This window comes from Ornithorhynchus anatinus, chromosome 2 (genome assembly GCF_004115215.2).
Source record: "Ornithorhynchus anatinus isolate Pmale09 chromosome 2, mOrnAna1.pri.v4, whole genome shotgun sequence".
Lineage (NCBI taxonomy): Eukaryota > Metazoa > Chordata > Mammalia > Monotremata > Ornithorhynchidae > Ornithorhynchus > Ornithorhynchus anatinus.
This window is the reverse complement of record NC_041729.1, coordinates 33,476,504-33,492,887: the sequence shown is the minus strand read 5'-3', so window position 1 is coordinate 33,492,887 and position 16,384 is coordinate 33,476,504. Positions and strand designations below refer to the sequence as shown.

The 16,384-nt window shown below is 40.5% G+C and overlaps 1 protein-coding gene across 4 annotated transcripts in view; it reads left to right on the top strand.

The window, feature by feature from the left end:
- The window catches only part of ADCY9 (adenylate cyclase 9), a 186,304-nt gene extending 170,369 nt beyond the window's left edge, over positions 1–15,935 (top strand). For all 4 annotated transcript variants that reach the window (XM_029058667.1, XM_029058666.1, XM_029058665.1 and 1 more), the window contains 2 exons: positions 3,301–3,342; positions 6,662–15,935. In XM_029058667.1, coding sequence (XP_028914500.1) covers positions 3,301–3,342; positions 6,662–7,850 — 1,231 coding nt within the window. In that variant the 3' untranslated portion in view covers positions 7,851–15,935. The remainder of the gene's footprint in view (positions 1–3,300; positions 3,343–6,661) is intronic.
- The last annotated feature ends 449 nt before the right edge of the window (positions 15,936–16,384 follow it).

Here is a 16,384-nt window from a genome sequence, read left to right as displayed (position 1 = left end):
CCATTCATTATTTTACTAGGTTCAGTCTGCTAGAAGCAGATCTTGAAAAATTTGGGGTCCTCTGAGAGGAGCCCTGGACATGCTGAATCAAAGGGTTAGTTCACACCCTGGAATGGCTACTCCTGTAGAGTATAAGCTCCTCGTGGGTAGGGAACAGGTCTTGTGCTTCCCAAGCTCTTAGTACTGTGCGTTGCATTCAGTAGTTGCTTAATAAATGCCGCCAGATCTACTATCAATTAGTCAATAGTATTTTTTGAGCGGTTACTGTGAGCAGAGCATTGTACTAGTCCTACCCCCACCACCGTAAACCCCATAGGGTCAACTAGTAAGCGCTTAGTACAGTGCTCTGCACACAGTAAGCGCTCAATAAATATGATTGAATGAGTAGTAGAATAAATAGATGATACCTGAAAAGTCATCATTTAAAAGAATGATTTTGCCCCGATGAAAACTGGAAAGCCCAGAGAATAGTAGGAAGGATGTTAATAGGAAATTAAGCAAACTGCTTAGTGGAAAGAGCAGGGGCTAAGGAGTCGGAGGTCGTGGGATCTAATCCCGGCTCTGCCACTTGTCAGCTGTGTGGCTTTGGGCAAGTCTCTTAACTTCTCAGTGCCTCAGTTAACTCGTCTGTAAAATGGGGATTAAGACCATGAGCCCCACGTGGGACAACCTAATTACCCTGTATCTACCCCAACACTTAGAACAGTGCTTGGCACATAGTAAGTGCTTAACAACTCAAGTGCTTAATACCAAAATTATTATTATTATGAAGATTAATAATATTTTTCCAACATATCAAAAAGAAGACCCAGACTGAAAAACCGGTCAGAACATGTAGTAAGGGAGTAATTGGGAATTAAAAAAACCTCTTCATTTTCAGTGTATTTTATGTATCCCATTTCATGGTAACTAATGAAGTTAGGAGTTTCTAGAGTTCATTTAATTGCATTTTATGCCTCAGGTAATAATATTTGTTTATATAAAGTAGGAAATGGGAGAAGAGGAGTTATTCCCTTTTTGTGTGATAAATTGCCTCATTCCATTCTGGTCCCATTTTCAGTGCTTAGCCATATTGTGAAATTTCCTGGTAGGAGTGGTGGAGACCGTTTAGACAGGGCTTTATTATCTATTTTACCATCATCTCTGCTGCTTGGATCATTTTCAACAAAAATGTTTGGTCCATGTCTCTCCACTCCTCAAGAACCTATAATGCCTGTCCATCCACCTCCACGTCAAATACAAACTCCTTACCATTGGCTTTAAAGCACTCAATCAGCTTGTCACATCTCACCTCATCTAACTGATTTCTTCTACAGCCCAACCTGCACACTCCACTCCTCTATCTCCAGCTTATTCACTGAGCCCCCATCACATCTGTCATGCTGCTGACCACTTCTCCACATCCTTCCCCTGCCCTGGAACTCCCTCGCCCTCCTCATACATCAGACCACCACTCTCTGCATGACACAATGGATAGAGCACGGGCCTGGGAGTCAGAAGGTCATGGGTTCTAATCACGGGTCCGCCACATGTCTGCTGTGTGGCCTCGGACAAGTCACTTAACTTCTCTGTGTCCCAGTTCCCTCATCTGGAAAATGGGGATTAAAACTGTGAACCCTACATGGGTTAGGGACTGTGTCCAACCCTATCATCTTGTATCTACCCCAGTGCTTACCTGGCACATAGTAAGCACTTAACAAATACCATAATTATTATTAACACTATACCATAATGATTAAGTCCTCCAAGAAGACTCCCCGATTAAGCCCTTTTTTCCCAGCTCACTCTCCCTTCTGCATCATCTATGCACTTGGATCTGTGACTTTTGGACATTTGATGTTCGCCCCAATCCCACAACACTTTCGTGTACATTAATGTCTGCCTCCCCCTCTAGACTCTAAGCTCATTGGGGGCAGGGAACGTGTCCACTAATTCTGTTGTATTCTCTAAAGCACTCAGTATGGTGCTCTGCACATAGTAAGATCTCAATAAATACCATTATTTGATTGATTGACCTCATCCTTCAAAATAGCATCACTGCCATGACATTTAAACCCCTGGTAGAGAGTGAAGAAATTGAAGAGGTTTTACTTCAGACTTGAGCCAAAAGCGTCTGCTTGCCTGCCTTCTAATAATAACTAAAAATTGTGGGGTTTTATGGTATTTTAAATCGCTTACTTTGTGCCAGGCACTGCACTAAACACTAGGGTAGATAAAAGCTTAATCGGGTTGGGCACAGAGAAGTGAAGGGATGGACATTAATAGAAATAATTTATAATATATAATTTAAATATTACTATTATTGTGACCTTCAGGCAGTTGATATTTACTGTTCCATCCACTCCACAGCACTGATATGCATATCTTTAAATTATATATTACATATCATTTATTTATATTAATGTGTGTCTCCCCCTCTAGACTGTAAGCTAACTGGGGGCAGGAAACACGTCTACCAAATTGTACTCTTCCAAGTGCTTAGCGCAGTGCTCTGCATTCAATAGTATTTATTGAGTGCTTACTATGTGCAGAGCACTGTACTAAGCGCTTGGAATGTACAAGTCGGCAACAGTTAGAGACAGTATCTGCACTTCCTAAGCACTCAGTAAATACCACTGATGATGATGATGATGATGATGATGATGGTGACGATGATGATAATTAGTACCACTATTATTGCAGCAACTGCAATTCTGATGCATCCTAAAAGTGTTTCAAATGCTTCTTTACAAGTTGCTAGGCTGTCATTCTAGCGTTTTTCCTCTCCGAGGTAAATGATACTTTGAGGAAGTTGTTGGAAGATTGGAAGTTGGAAGAAGCCACACAGAGAAGCAGCGTGGCTCAGTGGAAAGAGCACGGCCTTGGGAGTCAGAGGTCATGGGTTTGAATGCCAGCTCTGCCATTTTGTCAGCTATGTGCCTGTGGGCAAGTCACTTAGCTTCTCTTTGCCTCAGTTCCCTCACCTGTCAAATGGGGATTAAGACTGTGAGCCTCACGTGGGACAACCTGATTACCCTGTATCTACCCCAGTGCTTAGAACAGTGCTCTGCACATAGTAAGCGCTTAACAAATACCAACGTTATTATTATTATTATTAAGATGGTATTTCATTCATTTTTGTCACTTAAAGTAGTCACTATCAAATCATCCTAGAGTGCCTGACGAGTTCGACTAAGGCTAGTGATGATATTCAAATGTGAAAAATAATGAAGAAATGAGTTTATAGATGAACAAAATTGTAGTAATTCACTCTATTTTGGTTTTATAATAAAGTTCTCTTTTGCTGTATTTGTGTATCAGGTCCATGGAAATTTCATATCTAGATGCAGTGCAAAATATCAGGTAAGTTTTTTGAAAAGAATCCAACTCTGAATAAATTGGAAAAATATTTTGCTTTCATGAATGTTTTCTTGAAAAATTATACTTATTTTCAAGATTCTCCCCAGGTTTCCTGAGAAGCAGACTACATTTTTGAGTAGGCCAACTAATTTGGTTTAACTGGAAAATGAAAATCTCTGAGTTTCATTCTTTGGGCATAAAGTTTGGAATTTGGAGCAGAAAAACAACTCTTGTCTCTTCCCCCACTCCTTGGACAATTCCCTACCCTGACCACTCCATTGAGAAGCAAGCAGCGTGGCTCAGTGGAAAGTGCCCGGGCTTGGGAGTCAGAGGTCATGCGTTTGAATCCTGGCTCTGCCACTTGTCAGCTGTGTGACTGTGGGCAAGTCACTTAACTTCTCTGTGCCTCAGTTACCCCATCTGTAAAATGGGGATTAACTGTGAGCCTCACGTGGGACAAACTGATTACCCTGTATCTACTGCTTTGCACATAGTAAGTGCTTAACAAATACCAACATTATTATTATTATTTCCCAAACCGTTTCCTATCTTTCCCTCTTTCCTCCCAGATGATTCATCTTCCCCTTTCCAGGGAATGGATTTGGGTTTGTGGAAATGTGATTGACCCTAAATTGTTTATCTGATTTTATGGGCTAAAAGTCGTAATGGGGCATGTATATCAAATTGGCTAAATTTCTCTGTTTTTTTTTTACTGTAGTTGACAGATATATCAAGGCTAGATCCCGGGACTTAAATATCATAATTCATTTCCTATTAGATATAATAAATGGGAGTTCTAGTTGATTTTAATTAGCATTTGTGACTTTAATCCAGGAAAATTAAGCGCAGTTCATTGTAGTGGTATGTTTGAGATGTTGTACTTGAATAATAATTGTACTTTTAAGCACTTACTATGTGCCAAGCATTGTTCTAAGCACTAGGGCAGACAGAAGTTAATCAGGTTGGACCCAATCCCTGTCACACATGGAGATCACGCCCTTAATCCCCATTTTGCAGATGAGGTAGCTGAGGCCTAGTGAAGTAAAGTAACTTGCCCAAGGTAACACAGCAGATAAATGATGAATCCGGGTTTAGAACCCAGATCCTTCTGACTCCCAGGTCCGTGCTCTATTCACTAAGCCACGCTGCTTCTACACTAAGCCACAGTGAATCCATGTTGATATTGTAAAGCCCCAGTGCCCATACTTTGAAAATACTAGTTCGCTATTGTCTAATGATAGATACGCATAATGAATTTTATCTAATAATAGATGATAACGGTTCTGCGTTATCATGAATCACCCTGCTGTGGTGGAGAACGATGGAGCCCAGTGACGAGTAGGAAAAGGGGGCTGGGACAGAAATTGTCCTCTGATATTGGGGAAGCTTCTGGGCCTTGCTCCGTCATTTCTGGCCTCATCCTGCCATGGTGGTTGGGCAGCAGTGATCAAAAGAGCTTAAAAAGGCTCATCATAAGAACATAAGAAGTGCCGTTATTGGGTAAGACTAGAATTCCGCCTTTAAAATCATCAGGGAGTTGCTTAGAGGAACCAGGTGATGATTGCCCTCGTTGATATTCAGTCTACTATTTAGAAATGGCCTTCTAACATCCCTTACTTTTCCTCTCTGTGTAGTTATGGAATTTATTCACTGGTATTTATTGAGCGCTTCCTATGTGCAGAGCACTGTCCTAAGTGCTTGGAATATACAATTCGGCAACAGGTAGAGACAATCCCTGCCCAATGATGGGCGTACAATCTAATTTATCAGTACCATGCTCTGTGCTAAGCACCGAGGTAGGTGCAAGATAATCATATCGTCACAGTTCCTGTCCTTACATGGGGAGCAGCATGGCCAAACAGATAGAGCAGGGACCTGGAAGTCAGAAGGACCTGGGTTCTAATCATGACTCCGCCACGTGTCTGCTGGGTGACGTTGGGACAAGTCACTTCACTTCTCTGTGCATCAGCTACCTCATCTGTAAAATGGGGATTAAGACTGGGAGCCCCATGTGGGACTGTGTCCACCCTGATTAACGTTAATCTACCCCAGTGCTTAGTACACTGCCTGGCACATAGTAAGTGCTTAACGAATACCAGAAAAAAGATCTTGGCCCTATTTTACAGAGGAGGAAACTGAGGCTGAGAGCGGTTAAGTGTCTTGCCAAGATCACACAGCTGGCCACTAGCAGAATGGGGATTAGACCCTCTGCTCACGTGCTAGGGGAGGAAGAGAGTGGTCTGGTCAGGAACTATCTCTTGAAAAAAGTGCCCTTTGAAGGGCTCCGAAGTTGGGGAAAGATGTGGTTTGGTGCATTTAATACCAATTTAATATTAAATTGGTGCATTTAATAGGGTTAGGGAGGAATTCTGTATATAGGGAAAACTCTGAGCAGTGGATCAGAGATGGAAGAGTTGCAAGTGAGTTGAAGTTAGGAGGCAGGAGCAAAGTGCAAAGAGGAACAAAATAAACAGGAAAGAGGGAGACAGCTTGAGGAAAGCCTGAGTTATAAAATGTGAAGATGTGTAGATGTGAATTAACCCATTTTTACTGATTTGGGCGTGAGACACGGGAGATGTAACGGTCTTTTGAAAAGGCCACATATGAATTCATTTGCAATTTCTCAAATGTTGACTAGACCACTTCCTGGCCTAAGTACTTTCTCAGTATCACTCATAAAAGATTTAGAGAAAGCTCACTTGCTTTTCAGATACCCTGAGCTTTTGTGGTCTCTGAACTCATCACTGACCTAAAACTTGGCATTGGCTTAGTTTCCTTTCAAAAATTTCTTCGTCAGCAAGCCCCTAAAACTTGTAATAGTGCCTAGTAATAGGAAACAAATTTTGCTTTCCATGGCATTCAGTACTTGAAACTCAATATGGCATTCATTTTTATTTGATACAGAAGATGTTGGCAGTGTGGGGAAGTGGAAAAAGCTTTCTGTAGATGTTTGTTTGAATAATTGTATATGCACCTTTAGAGCAAGCCTCAAGATTTATGACACATCAAAAGTTTTTCCCCATCCCATGCTTTGATAATAATATCTTCCCATGGTTATCATTTCTTTGTTGAATTCTGGATCTGAATGTCTGGAAATTTCTTCAACAGCGTGTAATTATACATCCCACTATTTTCCCTTGATACATATGCACCTGTTGGTGTGACAGTCAATTTGGGCTTTTATTTTTTAATTAGGTTCCCTTTTACTTTGAGGTGTTACATTGCTTGTAACACCTTAATGTACATGAACTTAGTGTTCATTAAGCCTTATTCAAGTGGTATTTTCAAGTACTTTTTTCCTCTGGCTTCTCCTTTATCCTAGTTCCAGGAAGAATCCATGCAACAGTTCTCTGCCAAGTAGCAGCTGGAGACCGGGCGCGATCGAACAGGAGGCGATACTCGTTTTCTTTCTCCTACTTCTACTGGTCTGGTTCCTGAATCGAGAGTTCGAAGTCAGTTACCGTCTCCACTATCATGGGGACGTAGAAGCCGATCTTCACCGCACCAAAATCCAGAGCATGAGAGACCAGGCTGACTGGTTGCTGAGAAACATTATTCCCTATCACGTGGCAGAGCAGTTGAAAGTTTCTCAGAGCTACTCCAAAAACCACGATAACGGAGGGGTCATCTTTGCCAGCATAGTCAACTTCAGCGAGTTTTACGAAGAGAATTATGAGGGAGGCAAGGAGTGCTACCGAGTCCTCAATGAACTGATAGGTGATTTTGACGAGCTGCTGAGCAAGTCCGATTACAGCAGCATCGAGAAGATCAAAACCATCGGGGCAACTTACATGGCAGCCTCCGGCTTGAATACCTCCCAGTGTCAAGACAGCGACCATCCCCATGGACATTTGCGGACCCTTTTTGAATTTGCCAAAGAAATGATGCGTGTTGTGGATGACTTCAACAACAACATGCTGTGGTTTAACTTCAAGCTTAGGATTGGCTTTAACCACGGCCCCCTCACCGCTGGAGTAATCGGCACCACCAAGTTGTTGTATGACATCTGGGGGGACACGGTAAACATCGCAAGCAGGATGGACACTACCGGGGTGGAATGCCGCATTCAGGTGAGTGAAGAGAGCTACCGGATCCTAAACAAGATGGGCTACGACTTTGACTATAGGGGGACGGTAAATGTGAAGGGGAAAGGTCAGATGAAGACCTACCTTTACCCAAAATGCAATGACAATGGGATCGTGCCCCATCACCAGTTGTCTATATCTCCAGACATCCGCGTGCAGGTAGACGGCAGCATCGGACGGTCTCCTACAGACGAGATTGCCAACCTGGTGCCTTCCGTACAGAATTCCGACAAGACATCTCACGGCTCTGAAAATAACACAGAGGCCAGGGACATCCACCTCTCCTCCAAGAGGCTCCGGAGAGATCCCGGAAAGGCCGAAGAAAGGTGCCGGTTTGGCAAAGCCACCGAGAAGCCTGACTGCGGAGAAAGGGGGACCGAGGAAGCCAACGAGCTAACCAAACTGAACATTTCAAAGAGTGTATGATGCAGCAGCCGAGAGCTGCGTGAGGTGCTCTGTCCATAGCGACATTTGCGATTGGCTGTTTTCTTTTCAAGAGAAACATTTTCAGGACCCAGGTTGTATAGTCTGTTGTCATTTGAAGCCCCAGAGGGCTGTCGAGCACAGTTATTCAGGGTTCGTTTTCATCCATCTCTCTCCCCTCTTCCTGCTCCCCTAAAGCACCCATTTCTTTAGCGTAACTCTCTTTCAGATGTGTGGGGGATAACAAGTGCCTTCAGGAATAGTCCACGGCCTTTCAGTCCGAGTCCAGAGGCCTCTGGTGAAATCGTGGCTTTAGGTACCAATCGAATCTTCAAGCAAAAGCTGTGGTTTGCGATCATTTTTATTGTTGTTTCTCACAAGACACTCTTTTTTGGCTGATCTTCAGGATTTGGTTTTCTTTTTTTGTACATATAATATAGCATTTTACAGTTATCAGACCTTTCTATGTAAACACTTAAATACCTGTGTTTGGGAAACTGATAGAAAAGTGCCAGGATTCTACCGAAAGGGAATGTGAAAGGGGAAGGGGGATGGGCGGAGTTTTGCTTTGGGATACGTTAAGGAAGGAGTCACGTTCCACTCTGTGCGACTCGACCAGGAGATTAAAGCCTCCGTTAGAGCTGTCCCAGGTCCACCTCCTTTCCCAGTGCTCCGATCCAGCAAGTGTGCCATTTCTGTGCTCTGCATGCCCTGCTTCCCTTACTTCAAGTGGTTTAAAACAGTTCAGACTTCACCAGTCTTGAGATTCAAAAGGTGAACAAGAAAAGTGTCTTCAGTCTGGGCCTCAGGAATTTAGAAGCCATCCTCATTTTGTTCCTTCTCCTGAGGGATTTTCAAGCTTGGGGTCAAGTTGGTGTCTTTGAAGCTGGCCTGTTTGAGAGAAAACACTTAAAACTGAATATTTTGGTATCACATCTATTTATTTATTTATTGTTCGATAAGTGTGTCTGAGGGGTTTTATTGCTTTCGGTAGAGAGAAATAGGATTTGTAGGGTTTAGTAGTGGACGTAATGAAGCAGTAATAAGGTGTCCGTTGATATTTCAGCCACTTCAAGCAATCAACCACTGTGAGGATGTTAGTATTTGTATGAAGACTGGTGTGAACGTCAGTCATCAAAATGCAGAGTGTGTGTGAAAAACCCCAGCTTTTCCTTTGGGTATAAAACGCCAGTGTTACCCAGTGTTCTGCAAGGTCATGAGGCAGGGTTTGGGACTGAAATTCTTCCTGTTTCATTCTAAGAAGAACTCGTATCATTACCTGAGAAGCACAAAAAAAAGATAAGACACTGCTAACGTTTCTTTAGCAAGCTTCCACAGATATAAACCGTTTCTTCTTTCTGGTTTTGGGCTAAGGACCCATTTGGGGTACTCTGTGTTCTCGTAAGATGGTTCCACCTTATTTAGAGAGAAAGCTGTCTTGCACTGTAGTCAGACAGAAAAAAATATACAATAATCTCTGCTGAAACGAGTTTGTCCGTTTACGGGAAATGATAACCTATGGGAATTTCATTGGTTTCTCTTTGCGCTGGGTCATGAATTGTAATGATTTTCTTCCCTCTTAATTTCTAAAACTCAGAATTGAAGCCTGAAGATGATTCTGCTACGATCATTGGTAATATGATGCTAGAGCACAGGTCCCAAAATTATTAGAGAGAAAAGTGCCGGTACCTCGTATACGTTTTTCTCTTGCGGACATAGATCTTCCTGTCTTTCTCCTTTCTTTTAAATGGAGTTCCTCTGAAATTCTTGTTTCTCATGAATGCAGTTTTTGCAGCACCAATAACGGTCATAAAGGATGCGAGGAAAGTCATTCATTAGTATGTTTGTTTCAGAATATTCATGCCATTGAGCAACATTTGCAAATTTTACAACTGTAAAAATTTCCTTCTGTTTTGATCTTTTCAGTAGGTCTTCCATTGTTCCAGGAAGTGTAGTTGGACAAATTCCTCTGACCTTCAAAGAATGTATTACAAAGAAAATCTATAGAACTTTTTGTTACCTCCAGAAACACTAACCGAAGCTCTCCTTATATCTAAAAATGTTCACCATTTAGAATTTGGCATTGTTCTGCTGAATATTTTAATCCCTTTTTTCTTTCCTCCACTCATTTCACTTTGAGGCTTTCAGTAATGCCCCAGGGTTAAAGCTGTTGATTGCTGAATTGGGTTCTGTGATTTTTCTCATCTTCCCATTAAGTACAAGGTAATATAGCTCCTGTTGGGCTTTGGTCATGTGAGACTTACAATTGATTTCCTTTTCCTGTAACTGGGCTGTCTAAATATTCTCAAGAAATCAATAACCTGCAAACAGAATAAAGGATTATACAGATTTAGACATCTGAGTCAGTTTAGTACAAACAAGGTTTAAAATGAAGGAAGATTTCCTATTGGATACAGTGATGCTGTCTGCAAGCAGAACCTGACTGAGCCTAATAAATAAATGGCCAGGGTGATTGGTCCTTTAATGATGCTAAACAAATTTGATCCCTTCCCTCACCATCACATCACTCACTTTCGTACCACAGAATCGACAGGAAAATGGTATAACTCTGATCATTTTGGCATTAAGCAAATCATGATTGAAGACAGACATTTCTCAGCTTTGAGCTCAAATTCTACCATCTGGTCTTAAAATGAATTTGCCCTGCAAAGTAGTAAATACCCTGTGCGTTTAGGAAGTGATATTTGATTTTAGAATTGAATGTGCACAAATAGTATTTTGTGGTTGCAATTGATATTTATTGATACCAGTTAAAGGAGACTATTAAAAGCAAAAAAAAAAAGAAAAAAGTTAACTGGACCCAGTGCAAACAGATGCTGGGTCCTTTAGTTTTAAGTACTTGATACTCTTTTATGCAATTCAAAACTCAGCTATAAAACAGCAAATAGTTTAAATATCTGTAGTGATTAAAAAGAAGCATATGTGGATAATTCCAATCGTCGTGTGCTGAAACGCATGTCAGAACATGACTCAAAGCCAAAAAAGCAGTATATTTGTACATTAATTACTTAGTTGGTGATGAGGTTTGTCATTGATAAAAAGCCTCTGTGTTTGCGTTGTTGATTCTTTGGGGGGGGGAGCAACTTTGAAGAAACACTGTTTCAAAAGTAATATTGTACCCTAAATTTGAAATGCAATGCACAAAAACAAACTCTGCCTTGTATGCTTGTTTTTTTCATTTTGGTCTGTTATTGAAAATTGCCGATGCTGATCATCTCAGAAATCATACGTCAAAGAAATGGTCATCAAAATGCTCTTGACATATAATATTAAACTCTTAATATTCACTCACTGAAGAGATTGGTGCTATTATAGTGATTAGGTAAGAGAAACGTATCTTGGAAAAATCCGCAGCACTTCTAAAACCTGTGGAAACAGTTTTCACCTCGTTATTTTGAAAAAAAAAAATCTGTCTTTGTTGGGTTCTTTTATGGATATATTTGCCTCAGTTGATATATTGGTAATGGCTTATTTGCTGTTATGCTGAGTTTTTTCCAACATAATTTAGTAATAATGCTACACTCCTAAAAGTCTGGGTTGTGACATTTATCTTCCGTTCTTGGACCTCAAAGTTAGTTTCCTTGGACCATTAGTTGCCTTAGAAAACCAGTGAGGCTTTCTGGTATTTAAACATGAGAAGAGATAGTCCAATAGGAGTCACACCACTCTGGGTCAACAGTTGGAGCCCAGTGCAATCCACCCAAATGGCAGTTTTGCTTATTTTTAGTCGTCCCCATGGGCACCAAATACAGTTATTCCTTCACTTTTTCACAGTTACTTTAGCTGCAGCAATGCTAGTTTTCACAAGTTTTCCAAAGCCCCAGTCTTCCAGAATGGCTCTACGCCTTCACAAAGCTAATTTCCCCCTGTCCACCCTCAATCATAAAACTAGCTCCAAATGTTCAACAGTTCAGAACATCCGACATTGTTCCAACGGGCTGATTTTTAGTGTGAGCCTAACTTCTCTTGTCTTTTCTTGCTTTCCATCACCACCCCCAGCTCTACCCCTACCCATTTTCTCCATTGTTTTTAATCAATCGCCGTTTCTAAATCTGACTGCCCCATTTTCCCAGATATCCCTACAGAGGCCAACTATATGTTCTGCTCTTCCCTCGCCACCGGTCATTTAACAGCTAGTACAGTACTAGGCACTTGTGGGAATTCAGTAAATACTTGCTAATGATCATCTTCCAGTTGCCCTGTGGCTTCTGGCCTCCCTCTGAATCCTGAAAGATTTGTTTTTGAAAGATGGCTTCTTTGAACTGTATCAAATCAGCCCTATCTTTTACTGACTTCAAGTGCAGTTGATAGATTTGGAATCTCCTTTTCTCTTCTCTCTGAGTTTACAGGATGGGAGAGACTAGGAGAAAAAGACCTGAGAACATTAGGAAAGGAAACATAAGGAAGCCTAGGATTTTAATAAGTATCAATTTTTTGTTAGTGTTCCCTACCTTCTATTTAACCACAAATTAGTTTTCCAAGTTGCCTGGATTCCGTGAGCCTGTGAGTTTTCTTCCTGATGAAAATCCATGAGATGCAGAGACAAAACAAAGGCAGTTAATTCACAAGAGTAGATCAAAAGATGTGAGCAGCAGCAAAAAAAAAAAAAAAAAAAGGATGTCAACATAAGTGACAGTTTTTGTGTAAACACCCTGAGGTAGGTCAGCACTGTAGGGCATTGGATTTTTTGGCCACATTCGGATCCATAGGTGAATTTCAGTCAGGGGTGTCTCTGAGTACAAAGGACAACTCTAATTGTAAGAATTAAGAAAGGCTACATATATGTATTTCAAAGTCAATTGTGAATGAATTTGGATTCTTCACGATATCTCAATAGATAAAATTTATTTGTAAGAAGTTTGCGAGCTCACTTGTTTTTAAAATGTTCTTCTTTACTTTTGGAATGATTTGGAATGACAGGGAGAATTCTGACATAATGCTGGATCTAATTCATTTTCTAATGATGAATCACTTTGTGATAACCCCGTGGCCAGCAATTCATGAGTAATGGCAGCATGGCTTCTTGACCCTTCCCTCTCCATTTCTGGGCTGAAAATTTTGAAAAGGAAATATATCCTTTTGGACTAATCTGGTGTACGATTGTTGCTGAAAAATGCCTACGGGACTTACACATTTGGAAAACTCAAAAGGAAGACCCACTAATTAAGTATTCAGCAAATAAATCCAAAAAGAACATATGCTAAAGCTAGGATACCTAATCATTTCAGAAGCTATTTACCGTGTAAATTCAATGCAGGGGAGTGTGAATGAAATTTGTTTGTAATCTGTTTTCACATATGAAATGTATTTATTGTTATTTATATAGCACCTGTCTTCTGAAGAGCACAAGAGCCTACCCCTCTCCTATTCCTTCTTATAACCCACAGAGATAGGTAGAGGCAGGCACTGATATTTCCATTTTACATTTGGTGAAACTGAAGCACAGGGCAGTGCCCAATATTACCAGTCAGTGGCAGAGAGGGGCCTCCTAGTTCCCTATCTGTTCTTCCTTCCACTAGATTACCTTCTTGTTCTGAAAGTCATAAGACAAACAAATCCAAGAAACCCTCAGTCTCAATCGTGACACCCCGATCTTTCCACGACCCAGCTGATGTATGGAGTAAGATTGCTTGAACCAAAATCCCAGCCAGTGATAGAAATCAGGAAAGGTAAAATGAGTTTTCATTCTTTTTCTTTTAAGAGCTGTGCCTTTGATCTCCTGAAATCACAACTAGAGACCGCAACTAGGAAATACATGGAATATTTAAATTATTTTATTATTTCATTGGAAACTTCGAAAAAAATCTAGAATTGTTAGAGCTGAAGTTATGGTGAACTATATTTATATGTATATATGTGCGTATATATATGTATATATATGTGTGTGTATACATATATATATATGTACATATATAAATTGGTGTCCATGGACTCAAGAAACTATACATCAGGTCAAAGTTCTTCTGAGGGAGGAGTACTAAATTTAGTCAATAAAATCTAGTGGAAATTTAGTATCGATTTTCTTCTGGAAAAGAGATGGAGAGAGTGAAGGCCTTGCCCCTTTAACAGAAGCCTTAACTAAATTGCTTATGGCAGAACTGGTACTAACTTGGTTGTCCTGTTTTCAGTCAGGAATGAATGGGGGAAACAGAAAGTTTCCTGGAATGGGAATTTTGAAGAAAATCATGGTGTTTTTAACTTTGGGTGTGATTCTTCAATTAACGAAGACTTATCTGTTCAAAAAGAATAGTGGAAGTAAAGTGAGTCTTCTCATGTAAGGAAGCAAACCGTTGTATATGGACCCTGTCCATTTTGAGGATAGGAATACATTCTTCATTATTTAAGTACTTGCCAAAGTGATAGTCTCTATGAGATATCCTGCGGATTTAAAGAATCCCCAAATACCTATTGCAGAAATTCAAGACATATTAAGAAGGTTCATATTTAGCTTCCAAGTGGGGTTAAATATTGGTTCTGACTTCCTAGATCCATTTGTTTCATGTCGTAGCATCTAACATTTTTAGAGTCACGATCCAGTGCTTTCAGCAGCTTCCGATGATAGTTTTGAGACGTACATTTAGAAATGAGTATTCTGGAAGTTGTATTTAAAATGACAGAACTGAAGACCTGAAAATTGCTTGAAATCCCCTCTTATTTCTCAGATATGATTTGAAACGATCATTTTGCCTGAGGTATTGAAACAGCCTTGGAGAGAGAACTAAATCTTTGGAGAGAACCAAATAGGGATGGAGTGAATAACTACACAGTTCCAACTCCGCCATTGCTTTGGAAGAGTATTAGATACTCCAGAGAACTGCAACGATGAAAATGTGGTAGGCTTCTTTAGTCTCACCTAGAACACTTCTCTCCCAGCAGTGTCCATAGCAATACCTCCTGCAGTACCTCTGCAGGTTCGTCTCTTAAAAGTTCCTAACAGTGCCAACTTCTCCCTCAGATACATGCACTAGTTCAGCACTGCAAGGTCGCTGAAAAATATTCCCTCCCTTGCTCTCTTCTTCCGCTAAAATGCCAACACTCCAGGAATGTAAGGCCATTCTACTCTGGGAACAATGTGAGGCCCTTATGTTAAGGTACAGCTTTAAACTTAGACAGTAATAAGACATACCTACATAAGTAATAAATAGAAAAGCAGAGCCTTAATCGTTCCACACACGGGCATGAAGAAAAGCCGGTGTCGCATTCATTGTTAGAAAAAGGTAGGATTTTAGAATCTGTTTACTATTTTTTTAGTAGTTTGTCATGACTCAAACCTCAGGTTGTTTCAGGTGAAGTTTTTTTTAATGAGTCAGGATGGCCATCGAAGCCGTACTTTATAAATTCAGACGCAGTTATCCTGTCTTCTGTCTTTCTGTTTTTCTTTCCGGAAAGTACTGCACATATGGTATATAATACTCTGTAGATGCTCTCACTGTGTATAAAAGCCCATCAGGAAAGTTTGGGTGTCTACTGTTGTAGAGCTACGGTTAGCAGCATGTTACAGCCACATACATTCTGAGGGTGTCCAGGCTAGAGAGATTCCACATCGTGTATTCATAATGAAATGCATACAGGAGTATTAAGAGAAGTGTAGCTGTGTATTAGAAAATGATTCATTTCAGAAGTAATTGGGTTTTTTCCCCCTCCCCATTTCCTAGATAGCATGGCAAATGCTGCCTTGCCTCAACCCCTCAGTCCAATAATCACTTTACATCTTTACCTCTTCTCCCCTTTGCAAAAGGATGGAAGAATCTGTTTACAAACACTGCTGAGGGGAAAATCGGAGGCCTCGGCTTTGTCATTTAGCTGGTGGAAGAAGTTTCTGTTCAGCGGCCTAATTGTAAATAGTTATGCATCTGCTTCGTCGATGATGACAAAAACCTGAAAAAGTTGTATCTGTGAAATATTAAGCTATACGTGTACATAGATAAAAACACATTATCTTTGATTCATTACTATGGAACTTGTAATCAATTGTATATTCAAATGTTTGATTGTATCGGAGAACGTTCACCCTATAAATGTAGAAAGCTGGGAAAGTAACTCAAAATACAGTGTATCAACATGAAATTTGTTGGCTTTTTTATTTTTCTTTGGGCTTGATTTCAAATAGAAATGACGCCATTTTTGTCTGATTTTTAAAATAGCCACTGGGATTGCAGGAATTAAGCAGGACATTGGTTCAACACTAGTTGCTTATTATTTGCCATAGAGACTTCCAAACTCAGTGGGACCAGAAGTTAGAGGACTTTTTAGAGACGGAAAGATTGTTTTCAAGAAATGAATGGTTTCGTCTAAAGTCATGATTTGAGTAAGGCTGTCCTCATTCTGGTATCTGGGGGAAAAGTTTTTCATTGGGTTACTAGTAGACATATACGTTATGGATCGCCCCTTTGGAAAGTGTGCGATACCATGCTTTGCTCAGGTGTTTTCCAACATGAGGGCTAACACAGACTTCAGAAAACAGAGCGTGTCCTTCATTTTTGTTCCTTTACCAGTCTAATGAGGGGGTGGGGGGA